The 21,669-nt window shown below is 42.1% G+C and overlaps 1 protein-coding gene across 3 annotated transcripts in view; it reads right to left on the bottom strand.

The window, feature by feature from the left end:
* Nucleotides 1-635: 635 nt before the first annotated feature.
* LOC103612025 (glypican-5) overlaps nt 636-21,669 on the bottom strand; it is a 314,786-nt gene continuing 293,752 nt past the window's right edge. For 2 of the 3 annotated variants that reach the window (XM_017728810.1, XM_017728808.1), the window contains one exon: nt 636-5,933. In XM_017728810.1, the coding sequence (XP_017584299.1) occupies nt 5,731-5,933 (203 nt within the window). In that variant the 3' untranslated portion in view covers nt 636-5,730. Of the gene's footprint in view, nt 5,934-6,609; nt 6,788-21,669 lie in introns of all 3 variants that reach the window. The other variant, XM_017728809.1, reaches the window with a different exon arrangement.

The following is a 21,669-nucleotide window of genomic DNA, read 5'->3' on the forward strand; positions in this document are numbered from 1 at the left end:
ATTGAAATTATTAAGTGCAAACAGCATAATTTTGCAAGGTGGTAATAGTACTTTCTGCATGGAAAAAAAGAGACCAACGTGGCTGTTAGCAGCTATTTAATGAAGTACTTCAAGCACATCGTGAGACCATCAGTGGCCTTTGATGTGCCCTTCTCCTGAAAGGGTATTACAGGATTTCCACTGGGGGAAATCATTGTAGTGTTGATAATGACCAGAATGCCTAAACCAGTCTATTTCAAGGACTGAGTTTGATCTCAGTGACATGGAGTGACACAAAAATATTGCATCATGGTCTGTGTCCAGCAGCCTCTTCTGAAAGCTGCAGCAACTGCAGCTGCTTCCTGAGTAAGGACTGAAGCAGTTGCAGTTGGAGTGCATTCCTTGCAAACAGCAAAAGGACATCCACTGCAAGCAAGATACTTGGAAATATTACTATGCAATAGTTTTAATTCACTTGCTGAATTCAGTACCAGCTTCCTGCATGCACGCTTCTTATTGTGCTGTATGAAGGTGGAATGGTGATGAACCTGGAGAAGGGAGAGGGACTTGAAAAATTGTTCTAGTCCATGAGTGGTTTGTTTCCTAGGAGTATCCTCTGTTTTAAGTCCAGGATCTTTTTCTGAATTTATTCTCTATTTATTACCATCTCTCGGCCAGTATTTTTTTTTTTTTTTGGTGGCTTAATATTTAATACAATTCAAATGTAGTTATTTAGAGAGTGACAGTGGAAAACAGAAGATAATTCAGTATTGAGAATAATTCTAGACTTCTGAGGCAATGGAAGACATAACTGTGTTCTTTTTGACTCTGACATTGACTATAAGATGTTTCACTTTTCACTGACACATATGCCATATGTCATTACAAGAAGCACCGAGAGTAGTAAAATGCTATAAATGAAAATAAATGCTTTGTACTTATGGCCAGTTGTAACCTTAAGCACTTACAAAGCTGTGATGCTCAATGTGCAAGATAGGGAATGTCTCCTACAGAGCTAAACTTGAGCACGTGAGGAGACATGAGGAAAGCATTGTACATCAACTGATTTCCACTTAAAAATGGGTAGACCGTTTATTGATTTCCAATAAAAAGCTGAAATCCCTCTGACACCACGCTAGCTAGGAAATTTTGACTGTAAACTGTTCAATGTGAAGGGTTCCATTCAGGAACGTAGGAACTTTCTGGATTTTTTGTCCTACTCAGTATCTCACTTCAATGTGTGCTTCATCTCCTTTCACTTAAACAGACCTTGCCTAAACCTAATAATGTGCAATACTGAATATCTCAGTAAATATGGGCAAAAAGGCTTGACTAACATTAAAATCAAATCTGTGCACAACATCCTTTGGGACAACAATGAGAGGACTCATACAGGATTAGAGAGTCAAATTTAAAATTATTATATATGTTGCAGTCTTGGTACCAAAAGGGAATAGAGCTGTTTTAAATACAGATCTGATTTAAGAGATCAGAGAGATGTGAATCTCACAGCCAGATACCCATGCACAGAGCTTCTAAAGTCAATGCAGCTGGACAGTATTATTTGTGTTCCCTTATCAAGCTCTGACAGACATTTTTACCTCAAAAGGTTCATTACTGAGAGATCAGAATCACAGTTCCTTATGCAATGACAAAGTTGCACTAGAAGCCAGGGCACAGCACTGGCAATATGCAAGCCAGAAAAAAGTGCGAGAGGCCAGACTGTGTAAAGCATCTAAACTGCAAAAAAAGTCCAATTCCTAGCAGGTGGCTGTGAAGTTGTCTGAAAGTGCAGTCTCTTGATTCTCTGCTGCTCTTTGCCTGGCCAGTCTCCAAGAGATGATTTGGAGAGGTGTAAAAGCTGCTTGAAATTAGCTGAGAACATTGGGCTCAGGGCCCCAGAGAAGCCAGCTGGAGGCTGCCAGGCCCTGGCACCCTGCAGCCACACACGCCTCTGCCCACCCACACTCACCCTTTCCCTGGTGCTTTCGTAGCCAGGAAGGGGACTGGGGACACACAGACATCCTGAGCCTCCTACAGGAACACACAGCCTGAAGAGCAGTGAAACACTAAGAACTGACACTATGCCCATGGCAGCTTTGTCTTATTTGGTAAAAAGCCTGCATCACTACCAACAGAAAATTGTACATTGATTTTACTCACAAATGTGTAACAGCAGTTACTTTCCAATGCTGGCATTCACAAAAGTGGGCACAGCAAAATATTCAAAGAAAGTCATAGCAAAACAATAAACAATCAGAAAGCAGTGGCTAAATACAATTCATAACTGTTAGGCAAGGCTACAGCAATGCTCTTAGACTGGTACCTTATTTTACACTGAGATTACATACACAAGTTCCAAAGTATTTTGAATGTAGACATTTGTAATTACATTGTAATTACAGTGTCCTGGATAACAAATTAAGACTTTGTAAAACAGGTATCTTTTTCATCTGAAAATGAATGCTTCCTTTATCTGACACAGCCAATTGGTTTTGCCTTTGCTGGTATAGATGGTTTGTTTGATGGAAAACATTCTTTTTTGTATATGTAAATGCAACTGATCCTGAGGAAAAAAAGTATCATAAACCACCAGTAAAAATAAAATGCACTGCCCTTTAAAATGGCACCATTTTTGACGCTCATTGTGAACATATTTCACGCTGGTTTGACCAGAACTCTTCTTACAGTGTACAAGTGGTTTTGCATGAAAATGTATTAATTGATGTAGAGCCCTCTTGCCTCATTCTGCAACAGTTTTTGTCTATCAAAATATTGGTTGAATCCAATGAAATGAGTTGATTCTATCTCACCCCATGATTTGAACTTGTTGTGTTTTGTTACAGAAATTTTTAAAGGGCTGTCTTGTTTAGTTTGAGAGATGAATACAAATATTTGCTGACCAGTCCCCAAATTCCAACACTTGATTTTTCAGAGGTTTCTGTTTGGAAGAATTATGACATTTAGCAACAACAAATAACCCCCTGGGTGAATTATTGCATACTTGCCTCCTGCAGGGCATCTGCAGCTCCCTCTGCTACAGCTGAACATGCGGCTGGCGGGATTGCTGCTAAAACCTTTTACAGAACAGACCTCAGAAACACACCTGGCTCTGGGCCTTCAAGTTCCCTCTCTGCAGGTGAGAAAAATCTGAAATCTCCAAACTGCACAGCTGACATCTGGCAGGATCAGAGCCCAGCCCTGAAACCTCTATCCATAGGAATCCTGACGGAGACTTCAGTGTGTGAACTGGATGCACTTGCCTGAATGATGACAAAGCATTGTTAAGCGTGAGAACACTAAATCAGGAGTCAGGCTGCCAAGCATCAGACATGAATTGCTCCAGTGAAGCCAGAGTGATTGGTGTGAGCTGAGGGGCAGGTGGTGAGTGTGAGCACCCAGTGTACATTTCTGTGTGCGCACAGAGCTGCCTGTCTGACGCAGCCATCAGAGTGCAGGATTCTCTAAGACTGCCAGGCATTACAGAGTCCTTCCACTGTACAAATGACAGGACCTGCGCACCTCCTCAGGTAAAACAGCACTTTTCCAAAGGGCACTGAAAATGAATACAAGAAGCAGCATTTTTAATTATGGTTCCATAGATTGGTGCAGCTCACAAACCCTGGAAAACACAGGACAGCCATTTAAACACTTGTGGGAAAACCGATTTTCACTGATCGGACTGGGAAGCACTCCTTAAGGATATTAATATCCTTACCATTGTGAAAAATCAGATTTAAAATATAAAATACTTGATATTAATGTAAGTATCTCCTTATCTCCTTGTTTCAACATTAAGATTGAATTATCTTTTAGAAAACTTAGCTGCTGTCACTTTAGAGACGCTGCCTTTGCAGCTGGGTGAGTCCATAGCTCTGATCATACCTTTATGTCGTAAATATGATCTAGGAGCCAAAACTGGAAATTAAACTCAAGCCCCACCTTTGCAAACATAATTAGACATGTTCACTAATAGTTGTCTGGAAATGTGCAAGTGTAGCGAGCCTTTGTTCACTTACTGTCTGCTTGTTCTGGGCTCTTGTCACCTCCTGTGTGATGACATCCAGCAGTAATACTGGCCCATGGCACCTTCTTTGAGTCAGGCTTTTAAAATCAAAGCTGCCAATAAAATGCCTGAAGCTGGTTAGTGAGATACAGGGCTCTTCTTTTGAGTAATCTCAGTGACTGTGTAATGCCAAGTATCAAAGAGATGTTTTACAAAAAACCAAAGTCAAGTGTTTTACATTAAATCTTACAAAACTGTACATAATAATAGTCTACAACATGAAAATGGCCATTAAACAGTTGTAATAGTTATGAAATGTAGTAAATATAACAATTCTAATGTTTCATATATTTATCATATTAATCACTGTATTCATACAGTTGTGTTTGTACACATATATTCAATGGCACTGTAAACAGTTGTTGGAAAACACACATTAACTCTTAACCCATTAGAAGTTATTATAGTACTTTTTCATCCAAAAAGTTAAAATGCATCAATGTATCATTGATTTAAAAAAAATAGCCTTGTAATACAATGCACATTTGACATTTTCTAGGGTAGCAATCAAGATGAAGCATAACAGAGAATGTTCTAGATTTCAGAATGTTTTACATTTACACCTAACGTGATACAAAATTTTAAACATTAAATGTAATTAAATAATACACAGTTTATGAAACAGTTGGTTTCAGAGATCCATAATGCACAAAATCTAGTTAGTGTCTAATGGGAGTGCCCAATAATTCATATCTCTGGGACCTTTATGGAAAACTTAAGTTGGTTTCTGTGTAACATCTCATAGGCAAAGTAAGTTTGAAGCGAATTATCTTTCTTTTTTTTTCTGTACAGAGCTGCATTGAAGTGGATAAAACATTATTATATTTATTTATGTTTCCCTTTGCTGGACATTCATCCAATAAGCCTTGAGCATATGCTTAAGCATCTGGTAATGACATTTTGTGGGGCAGGGAAACTCACTATCTATGTCCCTCAGTAAACAAAGTGGTTCTATTTTTTTCCACAGTTAAGGCAACTATACTGATATATTAGACACACCATATGTTTTTATGTTGCTTCCTACAATCTAAACAGTAAGAGTGAAAAGAAGTTTCAAACATGCTTTGATCTTCTTGACCGCTCAGGAATTTGATCAGGCTGGTAGAGAGCACTTCACTGTACAGGGGAGCAGCCTGGTACCTGCTCTGGTGGGAGGTGTCCCTGCCCATGGCAGGGGGGTTGGGACTAGCTGAACTTTAAGGTCCATTCCAACCCCATAACATTCTATGATTCTATGAACTGTAGCACAGCTTGTTAGCTGTTCACTAAAAAAACCAAAGTATGGATTGCCTTGAATTTGAAGAGTGACCATTCATATAACTTATCAGAAAAACTAAACAAATAAACAACAGCCAGTCAGATTCTAGCAAATGAAATTGATAAAAACAGTTAACACACACATACACAATTTCTGTGTTTTCAATTATTTCTACCCCATAACTTAAGCTATTCAGACCCTTGTGATCATCCTTGCTGTACCTTGGATGGGCTTTGCCAAAGGCTATCTTCAGACATTGTTAAGTGATGACACTTGGTATCTGCCAACTCCAGCATATCACTTCTTATTTATTCTAACATATCACATCACTGAGAGAGCCATTTCCATTTGTTTCCAGTCAGGTAAGGCTGCAGGTATAAATGACAGTGAACAGGAGCACTAGCACAGCATCTGCAGGGCAATACCGCTACAGGGGACAGTGCCACAGAACTGCTAGTGCTGCCAGAACAGCAAGGGAGGGACTCAGGGCTGGACTGCTCCCATTTCCAGTTACACTGTGTTTGGAGGATGACTTGACAGTGCTTGTGGTGGTTGTGGTGTCAATCTTTTTCACGGTTGGTTTTGGTTCATTTCTGTTTTCTGGATGGGTTTTCTTGTCCTTGAGTATATCTGAAAACATGAAAGTAAACATGAGATTAATCACACATCTTTTAAATAGAGCTTTAAGTTCTTTCCATTGTTGTACACTCACACTGAGTAACTGAAACATGTACGGAGACTGATGAGGCACTTGCACTAATGTTTTAGTTGGGCTCAGCATGGCTACTCTGTCCTCAGCACCCACTGTTCCGCACAAAAAGCCTTCTCTGCCTGCCTGGCTCCCCTTGGCTACTTGCAGACACAGCCTGAGCAGAATAATAGGTATTCTGCATTGCAGTGGCTGGGCTCAGAACATGATCTTCTCTCACAGAAAAGTACCTTCAGTTTCACCTGGGATGGGAACCAGCTCATGCTTTAAAACACGGTTTTAGGATTGAGTGATTTTGTAACATGTCACAGGGAAACACCCTTCAGGTTGGTGGTTTGCTGCAGGAGATTGGATATTGACTTAATAGAATCTCAGACTGGTTTGGGTTGGAAGGGACCTAAAAGACCACCTTGTTCCACCCCCCTGCCATGGGCAGGAACACCTGACACTATCCTAGGTTGCTCCAAGCCCTGCCCAACCTGGTCTTGAACACTTCCATGGATGGGGCATCCACAGCTTCTCTGGGCAACCTATGCCAGGGCCTCTCCACCCTCTGAGTAAAGAACTTCTTCCAAGTATCTAAACTAAATCTCTCACCTTTTCATGTAAAATCATTACCCCTTGTCCTTTTCAGTGTCTCCTGTGTAAAGGTTCACTCTCCCTCCTTTATTTGTCTCCTTTAAGCACTGGAAGGCTTTTCCCTTCAGATGCATTTTGAGGCAATTCCATGTATTTTTATATAAAGAATTGGATTCCGAAGAAAGTAGGAGTAGCTCTTTATTGCAAAAACATGGATTTTTTTAAAAGAGAGAAAATAATAAATCTTTGGTTATGAAGACATTTCCAAGCCATTTGCAAATATTACTGAGACCATATTGCCCTTAAACCCTCTCACTGGCATTGTGGAGAAAAAACCAACCAACCAACCAACCAACCAACCAACCAGACTATTTCACCTGCTGAAGGGATGATGATTTTATAGTCAATCTGTAAAAGCATACCTGAGTGCTTGGAAAGAAAAAATGCCTACCTGGAAGAATTTATAATTAACAATAAACGTTCAGGTCCAAGTTTAAAGGATTTGCGATACTAATGAATGCAGTGCACATAAAAAAGAAAGCAAAAGGCATAGATTTGTAATGCAGATGAAACAGCAGTCCAATCTTAAAATGAAAACTCTGAATCACAGAAGCAAGTTCCTGGCAGAAACTGGAAAGATGGAAAGTATTCCAGAAATGTAAATGCAATCTGAGATCATTGTCTGCACGTCAGTAGTTCTGAACAACCATCAATAAATTCACTTGATACTAAAAATGAGCTATTGTATTGGGAAAGCACACATTGTTCTTTTGCCAGAATAAACTGTAAGAGAAATACAATGAATTCCTCCATTTTACCATAATATCAACATTAATCCTGGAGGAACGTGTGATTCCTACACCTGACTCAAGAGCGACTGCAGTGAAGGGACACCAGCTGGCAAGGAATACTTTGGGGAAAGGGTAGTCTGACATTGTGCTCAAAATTCCTTATGGCAAAGTGCAGGCATAGTCTCCTCTTTGATTCCAACTTGCAATGGAGCTCACAGAAAGGAGGGCGAGAAAAAGCATGCTCTAAATGTTTAGAAAATATCAGTATTCTGAGGACATTTAAAGAAAAATGGACAACCTTCAGACTGTCATTAAAGTAAATTAAGAATAAATCATGGAAATAGGTGTGTTCTGACACTGCCTAGAGTCCTTTCCATCACTGTCACTCTCCTTTGCAACTGCAGTAAAGGCACTATTTCTCTGCTGCCTCTTATATCAACCCAGCCTGCTGACTTCAGCTCTCTGGGGCCAGCTGATTAAATTAAGACCTCACTCAGGTAAATCTATTCCCCTCTTTCAGCTGGCCATGTCCAGCATTGTAACTTGATTGGCGTCTATAAATCGGGCAGACTGAAATGTATTAATTCGTTTATTTTCTAACTATTGACTTAACCAAAAATCTAAGGTAAGATTTAATGCTATCAGAGAGACTGCTGGTTTTTAAAAGCTTTCCTCTCAGTGAGTGCTTAATGCACTACATAACAAGCGTTAAATAATACATTAGAAAATTCTGCCTTCATCCTTTCCAGGGGAAGGACTACATTCTGAATTCTCTCTCTGTCTTCACAGCAGAGGATCTTCTGATGCTATTCATAGCCAATTCTAATTTGGGATCTAATTGTGCAAAATTGGCATTTTATTTAAAATGCTCTGTTTTCTCCTTTCTAAAAAATAAACAAAAATAGCTTAACTTTCAATTCCGTTCAAAATCATTTTCAATCCTGTATTTAGTTTTTAAGGCACAAATTTCAGCAGTATAAAGATTTCATGTTTTATTACAGTTTCCTCAGAGTTCCTGTTGCTTACTCACTCCATGATTTTGGCTGAGAGACTCTGAGTTAAATGAGTTTTTCCTCTTAAATCTTTTTTCTCTGAGTCAGAGATGGTTATGTTCAGTCTACTACTGACATTCAAAAGGCAAAAAGTACTGATCATGCTAGGAAAGAAAAAAGTGTTAGTGTGAAGACTAGCACAGAAATGAAACTTCAGTCTCAACACAGAAAACCCCAGATGTTCAGCACCCATGAATCCAGCCTCCAGAGCATGACTTCATAAAACCAACCAACCAAACCCCACAGCTTTGGTTTGTTCTCCTATTTACCTTCTGCGTTTTAAAGGCTTTATGGTTCCCAACTAGAAGCTTTCGCCATTGCTAGAAACTTCCTTTCACCATCAGTCCCTCTCTCCTTTCCAGAAATGGAGTGGTTAAACTCTCTGAAGGCTTCAGCTAACCTCAGCCTGACAATGTGATGACCTTTGGACACTGGCATATAAATATTGTTCTATGCTGTTTATTTACCACTGCACCACGATGGTGATACAGCCACTGCAGTAGCTACTGTGCTGTTCCCTCATCCAGGCTCTCAGTGAGAATATTCAAATCCTGCCAAAACGGGTGCTTAGTGAAGGCAGCTGACTGCCAAAGCAGCCTTTCTGAGCAGCCTTTCGGGACTCTTGCTGAGGACAGGGTCTGCTGGGGTCAGTGAAGATGGCTCAGAGTTTCCTCCAGGCCCCGTGATTACAGCTCAGTTAGTCCAGGGGATTGAGTCCACTTCCTTAGCTGAACTCTTATCTGTGTTAACTGCTGCTAAATTCACATCTTGACAGTACAAACAAAACACATAAAGAAAATGACTTGACCTCGCTGTTTAGAGCATACAGGATTATCTTCACCTCCGAGATGTAACCGCAGATTGCTGCTCAGTAATGCGCGTGCCACTCCGATGGCACCGAGCTACTCATAAATACTTCTATGGATCAATACTGTTCCTCAGAGAGACCAGCTTAGGATGACAGGGAGAACCAAAACTGTCACTGACATCTAATTTAGGAACAGGAAACCTCCCCTATAGTGAGGTCTGATTACGCCTTTCAAATGCATTCAGTGAATCGTATGTTGAAGTACACCTTAACTGGAGTCAGTAAAGATACCGGGGCAAAACAATGCAATTATGATTTTTTTATGTTATTACCGGGTCATCAGACAGAAGTTAAAGTCATACTGGCACCCAAGCTGTCAGTTCCCCCTTCCTAGGCCAAATGATTTGCAGTTTGCTACTGCTAGGGATTGTCAAAGATAAAACTATTTATTGGTGTATTTGCATGCTATTGCTCTCTAGTGAGCGCTATCAGCATGGTCTGCTTTAATCTGTTCATTACTGTCCTGCCAAGGGATGAACTCATTCAGCTACTTAATAGAAACCTCCTTCCTTTTCTGTCGTTCTCTTTGATCTGATTTGAGCTCAGTCCTTTCTCTGTGATTGTAAATGACTGGACCTCTGCTCGTCAGGCACTACACTTGTGACTGCCCAACAGCCTGCGTGCCTCTGAGGCTACAGATCCTCTCACCAGACAGGGGTACAGCCCCTGTGAGGGGATGCTGAATAAAAACAAAGCAGAGAGATTTGCCAGACCAGTCCTGTAAATGTTAATTACAGCAGCCTGGTTTCTAATGGAGTGGGGCACTGACAGCAGAGAATCCGTGCTCATCAATCCACCGTGCCCTTAACAAAGTGGGGATTCTGGACACATTTCCATCAGTTTTAACCATGAGCTGCTAGAGAGAACTTTCAACCCAGCTATTTCGGGAGACAAAAGAAGTAGAGATTGTTTATTTCTGCTTTCCCCACATTAATTACATCAAGTCAGACCTGTCCATTTCTTTCCAGACTTTCATGCAAACACTGTGCTTTGAGAAGACAGACTGTCAGCATCTACGATAGCAAATTAATGCCTTGGTTTTGAATGCCTCATCATGGATGTAATGACACTTATAATGCAGGTCTGAAGTGAACTGGTCAGCACCTGCAGTTACTCTCCACGTTGGAGCTCAGTTGCGTGATAAATTTCCCTTCGATCACGGGCTTGGGTTTGCCTGACAGCTTCATAAGAAAATTAAAGCTAGGTGCAACTTGGTGGAACAGGCTCTTAAATTACAGTAGATGCTGCAGTGTTATTATTAGCTTTTTATCACCTCGGGTAGCAAAAGCTGAAATTACTTTTACATATTCAAAGGAAGAAGCTCTGAAATTGCAAAACAATGCTGTCGCCATAAAATGTACCAACCATTTCCAAATAATCCATTATCCTGACATTAAGACCAGCACTAATTATTTCCAGTTACAGCTGCAGCAAACAAATGGAAACAGGAATGCTGTGGAAATGGGAATGTGAGAAGTCCTGAAGTATGATAACTTGTGATGCAATTCTCCAAATTCTGGAGTCTATTATTGTCATCTATATAATACCAGTCAGTAAAAGGTGGGTGTAATGTATGCTTTTTTGGAGCCAGAAGGAGGGAGCAATGAAAAGCTCTGCATCCTCCCATGTATGTACTGTTCTACCATTTTCTGTTTCAGCCTGAGAACGTGGTGTCTACAGAAGCCTTTGCCCCACACACCTTTTTATGGAAACCTGGTGTTAGGAGGAAAAAAAATCTTTAAGCAGAAAAAGGAAGAACTCCAGGAGTTTCAAGTGCATAGAGCACTCTCCCCACTGAACTCCTAAGTGGCATTAGGTTCAGGCCAGCCTTTCCAGAAGACCTGTGGGACAAGATTATGGGGGTAAGCTGATGTGTCCCAGTTTGATTTGGAGATCTTCCCATTTCTCTTTTTAAGAAGTTTCTCTTTTTTAAGGAATGAGTGGGGGGATAATCATAAATTGGGACCAGGATTATCTGTGTCTGGGTTTTAATTCTATATTAAGCTCTGTGTGATCTTTGGCAGGTCGCCTTTCCGTGTGAACCAGTGAGAGAACTACTTTATTTCCTGCACATTTTGTGCACTCTGGATGCAAACTCTTCCATCTGAGAGCCATACCCACTCTCCTCAAGAAATAACATTGGCTGGAACTTTAAGGAACTCATTCAAATGCAATCAAGAAAAGGCAGGAACAACCATGAGACAGTTTGAGATGTCAGGTGCCTAGAAGCCACACGTACATGAAATGGCCAACTCCTTCCCCATTTCCCAAGCAATCTTTTAGTCCACATACATCTGAATGCAATATATATGTGTATAGAGAGAACAGGACATTATCTCATCTGTCCTGCTCTAAGGAAACCTGTCACTGTATGTGTTTGGCTTGTGATATACAGTGGCCATAGCAAACCTTGCACGATTTTCAGGAGCCACAATACAACTGTATTAGTTCTGGGGGTTAAAAAGTAAACCTGCACGTAGAACTGCCTCAGCTCCTGCCATGGTAAATGTCAAGCAGGAACAATCCATCTTTTTATTGGGAAGAAATAATCTAACCTAACAAAGCTCACGTGATTCAGAAGTACTTCCATTAATCAATCAGTCATTTGCAAGAAGAGGTCTTGTCATTTTGTTTTTATTAATATGGGACTTATTCAAATGGAGACAAGCTGAAAGTATAAGCTTAAAACATGCCAAACATCTTTTACATTTCCTGGAAACATCTGTTTTTAGTCTAGTCCTAGGCACATGTTTGTGGTTGCATGTTTATGCTTGTTTAGTTTGCCAGATACCTCATACATAGTGCAGCACAGCTGACATGATATCCTGAAACACAGCATGGAAGTATCTGTAAAACATGATGTTCCCAGTAAATCTGTTGAACATTTGTTGTAACTTTCTTGTAATAAAAGAAACAACTAAAAAGCCCTGTGACAGCCTTCTGCCTTCACTGTATGGTGCAATTAATTAGCTAAGTTTAGAAATTGTGTACATGCCTCACTGGCAATATCAGGAAGACTGAGAGCGATCCTGATGCCGCATGCCTTGCATGCTCCAAACTCCTATTAAACTTAATGGGAGTTTGGGGGGATGCGAGGAATGCAGGGCTGACCTTTATGGTTAAAGATGAATGTGAGCTCCAGACTTCAAAGATTAGGTGCCCCTGCCAGTCTGGAGCGTGCAAGTGATCAGCACGCCAAGTGCTGAAGGCATCTGCTAAATATCACACCACAGCTCAAAGCTGTAATTAGGAAAAATATAAACTGGCTCGAGGAAGAAAAATATTAGTAATAATTGAAAATGCTTTGGCTTTTGCTTTTGTCCTGATGATCTCATTAGTTTTGGTTACAGAAACAGTTCTCACACTGGCTGACATGGGGCATGCTTTGTTTGTGCTCTCCTTCTACCCACATCTTTCCCAGTTAACTTTTATTGCTCAATACAAAGGTCAAATCGAAGGTTTAATTAAATTGTATGTGGGGAAACTATAAACTTATTTTGGAAGGGAGTACAAAAATATTTAAAGCCATCCCAACTCCTCTCCCCCAGACACTCCTTAATTTCTTGGGAAGAAAAGGAGCATGTGTTGTTGGCACTCTTTTCCTTAAGGAGAAACTGCACCTTTTCTGGCTTCAAAATTTACATGTTACAAATATCCAACCTTTTCATAACCTGCTAATTGTACTTGAAATTGAAATTTGTAATGAGGATTTTAATTTAGCTCTGCTGCTCTAAACACAAGAGAGCTCCATTTTGTAAAAGCCTGGATATGATCTTATACTTCAGCAGTGTAAGTTCAACTTACAACCAGGATTGGAACTTACCTTAACCTTTGTTTAACTTTAAACAAAACTTGTAGCACCAAGATAAATACTATTACCCCACGTGCTGAAGTTAGGCACAGGTCTCTCAGCCTTCAGGTCTAGAACTGAAAACTCATACTGAAAACACTCACAGGTCCTACCTAAGCAGCATTTACAATTTCATCATGCCATGAGAAGACAATCACATAGCTTGAGAGTAAGGTCAGGTTTGAGTAGGCTACAACCTTTGTACAGCAACACAATCCCCAAGGAAGTTCAGTCTTCCATGTGCCAGGCCCGCTGCCCGAGCTGTGTTCATGCACCACTGAGATTCTCAACTCTCCCAGTCTAGGCTGTTGCCTAGCCATAGGGGCAGAAGGATTCTCTAGATCCTTCTCCATCTCCAAAAGCCCTGCACTGTTTGTGTTTCTGCAGCTGGCTGTGCACATGAGCCCTGGGGAGCTGTGCTGGAGGTGGAGGATGCTCTGCAGGTCTGCTCTCCTTGGCCAGACCTTGCCAGCACAGGCCTGTGGGATCACACCAAGTGGTAAGAGAGCAGAGAGGAATCTGCCAGCTGGGGCAGCAGCTCAGTTGTGCTCCCATGACAGATGATACCAGGCTCAGATCCTTCCTGTGAGTGATTCAGAAAGGGTGCTTGAACCCAGGTCTCTCGTGCCCTGTCCAGTCAGAGGAGGTATATCTCAGCCTGAAGCAGGCTCTGCTTGAACTACCTGGGTCTACCCTGGAAGCAAACTGGCACAAAATACACTGGAAAGAACTACTCAAATTAACTAACAGGTTGTCAGCCAAAAGAGAAGGGACAACAGAATCTGCTCTGTGCCACTGCATGAGGTCTGTTCATGCCTCCCCAAGAAGATGGCAGTGAGGGGCAGGAGCCCAGACTGCTCTCTGCTTAGGAAGCCATCCTCTCACATTACAGCATAAGCAGCTCTCGTATCTGTAAGGAGCAAGCAGGAGAAAATAAGCCACTGCAGAACTCCCCTCCCACCAGAGATCTGGGACTCAGGGCAGAGCCCTTTTAGCTCAGCAGCCTTTAAAAGGAGGCAGGGAGAACTCAACACAGGCACTGCAGGCAGCTCAGCCAAACCCGGAGTGAATAACTCACATCAACTTCCAGCATGGCAGGCACAGGAAAATAATCACAAGTATCTCTAAAAGATATCTGAAAGGGTCTTTTCACCCTGCAAGCAGGCTGCTCTCATCAGTCCTCATCCTTTAAAAGCCAGTCAAATTCCTCCAGTTATTCCCACTGCTCCCTTAGAAACTTGGGCAGATACAATTCCTGCTTTAAGATTCTGAAGTCCCCAGATCTCAATGGCAGCCGTGAGGGTTTAAAATGCTTCCTGTATTTGTCATTTCTTGAGCAGCCATAGAACCTTATCCTAAAAATCTTTTAAAGAGGTTCAAATAGGATGTAATAATAATAATAGATGTTTAATTATAGAATAAACACTGAAATCACTTCAATCTACATAGCATCTGACTTCTTTTAATCTAGATTATTATCTCAGGGGGTCCGATGCTGGTCAGCATCTGTATGCCACAACCTTCCTAGAGAGAGCATCCTGCAAAGAACAACTCTTCCAGGGGTGATGGCAGGCCTCCCTGGGCAGCAGGTGATTTCAGCAAGTGTAGCAACTACTCTGCTACAAGTGATATCAGCTCTTGTGATTCACCTCTTTGTGAAATCACCCGAGTTCGGGGACAGAGAGACAGGAGCTTCATGTGGCAGTTCCACAGAGGTAGCCTTTATTGTCCAGCAGCCCCTGTGAAGAAAGGCCAGGGACAAAGGCTCTCTAGTCTGGGGCAGAAACAGGGGCTTTTTATGGGAAAGGCAGGGGGTGGGGTAGAAACCAACTAGCCAACTGGGTACAGGCTATTGCCATATAGAAGCAAGGCATGCTGGGGGTGGTTCACTTTGTCACCATGACCCAGAGGAAGGTTGCTTATCTCTGGGGAAGGGCTTTTTGCCCTCAGGCCTCTCTCCTCCAAGGGAGTGCAGAGGGCTCTTGTGCCAAGGGCTCACAGCCCTCCACAGATGATGAAAAGGATTAGTTGTAATGCCAAACAGTAGTTCTAGTCCTTGTATCAATCAGTAGGAAATGTCTGTTTATTGAATCTTTCCAGTATTTAATTTCGCTCAGAACTGAAATCAAAAGAAACTGTGGCAAGATACTATCCTGGATTAATCATTTTAGCCTGAACATCAGGAGTAGTACAGAAAAACATCATGGCATTAGGCTTGCTTCAGCACTGGTATGGGAAGCTTAAATTAGTCTTTTCTCCTGCTCTAGCCTGGCAACTCTTCAGCATTGCATAGGCTTTATTTCACATTGCTGGTTTATCCGGCCAGCCAGAACCCCAGCTCCATCACAGCTGACAGTTATTGACGGGGAGGATGATTAGAGCCATCACTCTGCTGAGGATCTGCAGCAGGAAGAACATGTTTCATGTGAAAATACCAAATGGCTTAAAAGCATTATCTTATTAGTAGCATGCAGTGAAACTGATGAACCCTTATCACAGTCAGCAGGATGATGAATACCCAAATCAACACAAATGGAAAGGACATATACAACCAGGGTAAAAAATAAACTTTTCTAGTAGAAAGTCTTACAAAATGAAGTCCCATCCATTAGGATATGCATAAGGCTATGTTCTGTCAGTGTTCAGACTGTGGGGCAAATTAAAGGAAGGAAATTCTTGTTTGGAGCTGGCAACGACCCCTTTCCCTGTTCTGTTTTTGTAAGGATGTGAACTGCTCCCTCCAATTTTCATGCAGTCACCTAAAGAAAAAGCACCAGACTTGAGTTTAACTAGTCTGCCAACACTGGTACATAACAGACTGAGGGCTACAGATCATCCCCCTTTTTTGCGTAACAGCACCGCTCAACTTTACATTGGCCAGGGTTCTCTCACTTGGCCAAAAGGAAAAAACACTTCTGCCACTAGCCCACATGGGCTAAACCCTCCTCAAGGCATTATCTCCATCATGAGAATGGTAGAAACACCATTTGGAGAGTGATAAACCCTGCATTGGAACTCAAAGGTCTGGCTTCTCTCTACACTGATGTGCTCAAGCTTGACTGCCCAGGTGACACCAGTGACAAAGCCCATGGTCCTTCTGCAGGCACCTGTGAATGGATCCAGTGGCTCATGACAAGGGGCTTAGGGTGGTGGTGTGAAAAAGTACTTGTTTTTAAGGAGGAGGAAGCTGGACAGCATGCAAGCATCAGGGTGTTGCTGGAAGCATGTGGAGAGCAATGGGGACCCCAGATCAGGGAATTCAATGGACTTTGATGAACGTGAAGGACCATCTCTGCTGTTTCTATGCACAGAACTGGCATGAACATACATAGAGCACTTCTCAGGTGACTGAGCAGGCAGCTTGACTTCCATTGTTTCCAGCCAGCCAAAGAAGCTCTGACAGGCACTCAGTCTGCTCTGAGGTATATCAGTTACTGCCATTTCTTTCTGTCACAGGAGCTCCAATAAAGGGAAAAACCTTATCTTATGAAAAAAGTTCATAAGATCTGACACTGTATGCTGTGATGGATCTGTTGGCACTGCTGTAGTCTATTATGCAAATACACATCAGTGGACTTCGTAAAACATAAATTATGTAAACACCCATTTAGAGACTTTTCAAAATGCAGATTACTTGCCTGATGTTTGGAGACAATAATTAAGATCTCTGATGTGAACCTGTACTCGGGATTGCTGTGCAAGTCAGGCCAGCCTGTGGATGTCTAGGCCGAGCAAACCTTATTTCACATGCAGATTCCATCTTGGTAAGAAGAGATTTGCAGTCAAAGTTGACTGTGTCATAATCTACTTAAGCCACATTTCACTGACACCACAGGTTATAAGAGATCCTTGAATTTACTGTTGCAGAAGGGCTCCATAACATCCCATCTGGAATTCAGGTATATACTTGTTCATTCAGGATTACAAAGGATCTTCTTTTTTAATTAAGAATTTGATTTTTCTTTGATGTACGCCAAACATCCACACGCCTGCATGATGGAAGGTGGCTCGTCCTTCTGTGGGGGCAAGGGTTTGAGTGCTGGTTCTCCACCCCTCCAATCTGCTCCTGGCCCTGGGTGAGACCTGAGTCATAACCAGCACAGACAAACAGGACTTTGGGCTAGACCACGAGCCCAGGTCACAGGTTTGGCACAGTAGATAGAGGTCTACTCCTCAGGGCTCCCATTCAGGAACCAGGTCAAGCAGTGTTGTGGTTTAACCCCAGTTGGCAGCTAAGTACCCCAACTGGGGTTAAACCATGTAGTACCCAGAATCAGCTGCTGGCTCAGTCCCCTGCCCCTGTCTTTGAGGGCAGGAGAACCAGAAAAAGAAAAAGTAAACCTAACAATAATTGTAATGAAAAGGAGAGAGGAATAAAACCCAAGACAAGTCAGTGATGCACTACACAGTTGCTCCCCACCAGATGGCCAATGCCCAGCCCATCCCTGAACAGTGACTGATGCCTCCTGGCCACCTCCTCCCAGTTTATATACTGGGCATGTGGCATGGAATACCCCTTTGGCCAGTTCAGGTCAGGTGTCCTGGCCATGCTCTCTCCCAGCTCCCTCTGCATTTCCTCACTGGCAGAGCATGGGAAACAGAGAAGTCCTTGACTCAGGGTAAGCTCTGTTTAACGACAATCAAAACATCAGTGTCTTATCAACATTATTCTCATACTGAATTCAAAACACAGCACTGTACCAGCTACTAAGATGAAAATTAACTCTATCCCATCTGAAAACTGGACAAGCAGTTGGATTTTTTTTTTCCCAGAGAACACTAAGCATCTTGGATTGGTCTCAGTAGGCCCATTCCTGTCATCTGACATCTTACAAAAATCTAGGCCAAGTAATATATTCTTTGCTGGAAAAGAAAACATCATAGACTGTGTACTTGGGTAAAGAATTTGGAGAAACTAGGTTTCAGGAATAGTAAACTGAGCATCTGTTGGACTTCATTAAATTCTTATTTAACTTGAGTTGAGATCAGTGAAATTAACCTTCATACCTCAACTATGCTCCTCCTGCTTGAAGCAGCTGAATCAAAGCAGCTTACCAAGGGCATCTTTCTGCTTTATAACTTCAAAGACCATTTATTCAGAGATAGCATGTGAGGGTCATATAATTGGAGCCAGCTGATGGAGAAAGCGCTGCAAACTGAGGCATCCAGGAAAAATACCTAATTTAAGGACAGATTAGAGATCTGAAACACAGGTTCATAAAGACTGGTGTGTTACAAAGCAGAGGTAACGATTTCCCAGACAGGCAGAGACAGTACAAGGTGAATGGAAGAGTCTTTCTATCCACTGTTGCTGAGTAGTATTCCCTGAGCCATGAACTATAAAAAGAAAAGGAGCTTAGAAGGTGATTTGCAACCATTCAGTTTTCTTTACTGGCCTGTGTAGGCTCTTCAGGACATGGACAACCATTTCTGTGCACCTACAGTAGCCAAGGTCAGGATCTTGACTGGGGCATTCTGCACTACTGTCAAATTAAAAATGGGAAAATACAAACAGTGATAATTAAAGGACAGTAAAGAACAACAGTGGACACTTTAAAATTCAATTATACCCCAACATTTACTGGTATCCAGAACAGTTACCAAGTTACCAGACATCCATAAGGCTGCCATCAAACCCTAAACTAGAAACCCCACAGATACACAGCCCTCTAGTTACAAATTCAGATTAGAACCATTCAAAACAATTAGAAGAGACAGAACTAATCATTTCACTGAATCTTCTCCAACTGACCAACTGTGTATCCAAGTGCTGGGATGTGCACTGAATGACATCCCTCTATCACACTCAAGAAGTACAGGCTCCTGACATCTCCAAAGCTGAAAGCAAGTCAAGGCTGTTGTAACAGGAAACAGAAGTACTCCTGTGATGTGTCACCCACCCATAAGAACCCCTCAGTTCTGCCATGGCTATTCCAAAAAGCAGAAGATACTGTGAGATGAGACCTTGCAACACTCAGAGCATTTATTTCTAGACAGGGAGTGGGAGAAGAGAAGGCAGGAGAAGATACAATCTTGTATCTGTTTCTCTGCAACAAATTGTTGTACCTCACTGAATATCAAAAGACAGTTTAGTTCTGCCATTGATAGTAAATGAAAAAAATTGCTGTGGAGTGACAGTGGTCACGCAACTCTATGCAACTTTAATGGAACTAATGTCACAGTTTCCTTTTAAAATACCAAGCCTTGTTTGTGCAAGGATTACTGTAGTATCATCCCTTAGCAGCAAAAAAATTCCTTGTACATGGGCTGATGCACAATCTCTTCCCCACCCCACATTTCCACCAGTTTCCATTAAAAAATTAGAAGCAAATTGCTTGACTTATGAGTTACAATCCTTACACCAATGTGCGCTTGAAACTCAGCTGGGAGAAATGCCTGAAGTTTGCTCTGGACTTTACTCTCACTATCCAGTTACACAGGGATCCTTTTTGGTAATAGGTTTTGCTTAAAACTGTCAGAGAGAAATAATTTTACCAAACTGTCTCCAATTAGTGTGGCAGAGCATGGGCAGGCATAGAAGAAGTGGCCCCACACAGCTCAACCAGGTGTCCCCCTGTTGAGCCAGACAGGAAAAGGAGAGGTACAGGATGGTGGGATAGGGCACATGGTGACAAACAGGAGAGCCAAACCTCTAATTGCACTGAAAGTGGCACGGATGTGAAGGGCCACAGGAAAGGCCCATCACCAGTGAAAGGGAGACGGGGAGAAATGTGATAAATGTCAGGGTGACAGAGGACACTACAAAACCTGAGGTATTAAATGCCTTCTCTGCTCTGGCTTCGCTAATAGGGCGATTGCTCAGGTTCCTGTGGCTCAGCCTGGGGAGTGAAGATTACCAGGGCAGAGGAAAATCAAATTAGGGACTGTGTGTTGGCAGTGGGATGAGGACCAGCGTTAGGGCTATGCAGGCAGCTGCCTATGGGATGCTGTGAAAACTCTCTCGGTGAAGGTTTTAAAACCCAGACGAGGCACACAGGGATGGGTTTGGCAGAGCTGACTTTGGCCTGGGACACTAATCCATCCTAGAGAAGCTTCTCCATCGCTGTTCTCAATCTTCCAATGATCCATTCATTTTGATGAATCTAGTCCATGCAAAAAGCAAATGAAAACGAAGTATTCAATCAGTTTGTGACTAAATTTGTAACTATCTATAAAAACCAAGGGTAAACATCTTGTAAAAAGAATATACACTGGCAGCTATTGCTGATGAAGTGCTATCGATAGGCATTAAAGCTGCAAATGGCAAGGTGTTGGCAAAGTGAGAGGAATTGCTGCAGAAAGTAAAAAGCCAATCTGTATGATGAACAGAGTGTACATAAAGTACAACAAATTACCAGACACACAGCCATGAGAGCACAGAGGCATGGGAGCTGATTAAGAAGTCCTTGTGAAGAAATCTTGAAGGCTGGCCAGTTCCTCCTAATTCTCTGGCAGGCGTTGCAGCCGCTCAGCCAGTGAAAAGAGCACTGTCTGTGATGTGAGCACACGTAGTGTGTATTACAGGGAGATGATGGATGTGCAGTACCATGGCAAATGGCTGCTTGGAACTGCCATCCCCCTTTCAGAACAATCCTGCTTTTCAAAGCCTCAGTACTCTTGGCTAAATGCCAAAGAGGGAGACTTGAAAGGCCCAGCTCCTGAACTCCCCCGCGAGGAATACGCCGGGCGTGTGGCTGGATGTACTGTGCGTCACTGGCACCTCGAGTGTGTGACATTTGGAGGCTCTGCTGCTGGGGCTGTACTAAGGCTAAACACCTCACCCTGTACATTTGTAATCTTAGAGGGAGGTGATAGCCGTAAGACCTCAGAAGCCCAACAGCTGTTGATTTTCTTTAAACCCAGGAGCCTGATTTTTATTTATTTTTCACTTCCTGGGTATTCTCAAGGCATTCCTTCTTCCTATTTCCTCCTAATTAAATACAATGGAGCCTTGCTCTTTAACCTACTAACTAGAGAAGAAACAAATGATTTTCTGGTCATCTCAAGAGCCATAGAATTGTTTAAACTGGAGAAGACCTTTAACATCACGAAGTCCAACCACTAACCCAGCACTGCCAAGTCTACCACTAAACTATGTCCCTAAGCTCTGGGGCAGGAGCTTGGACTAGATGACCTTTAACAAAGGTCCCTTCCAACCCAAGCTATTCTATGATTTTATGAAAATATGAATTATTTGAGTACTGTTAATAATGGCTTGTGCCAAGGAAAAATTAATTGGACTGAATTTGATGTAACTGAAAGATGAGCTTGGCTTAGAGTCACAAAGGGACTGATTAAGCTCAGGGCTTGTATTGGAAGACTATACTCTGCTTTACCAGTTCTCCAGGAAAACTTGAAGACGGCAAAATCACAAACATGACTAAATGTCTGATTTACCTGTCCATTTGAAAATTACTAGTGCTTTAATTTTTCCCTTTTCTGAGATGGTCTACTTTAAATGAAAGGTGAGTAGGCAGAAGTAGCCTGGTAAAAAATTCATTACTGTCTTTTTGCTTA

Source organism: Corvus brachyrhynchos, unplaced genomic scaffold (assembly GCF_000691975.1).
Source record: "Corvus brachyrhynchos isolate BGI_N302 unplaced genomic scaffold, ASM69197v1 scaffold223, whole genome shotgun sequence".
Classification (NCBI taxonomy): Eukaryota; Metazoa; Chordata; class Aves; order Passeriformes; family Corvidae; genus Corvus; species Corvus brachyrhynchos.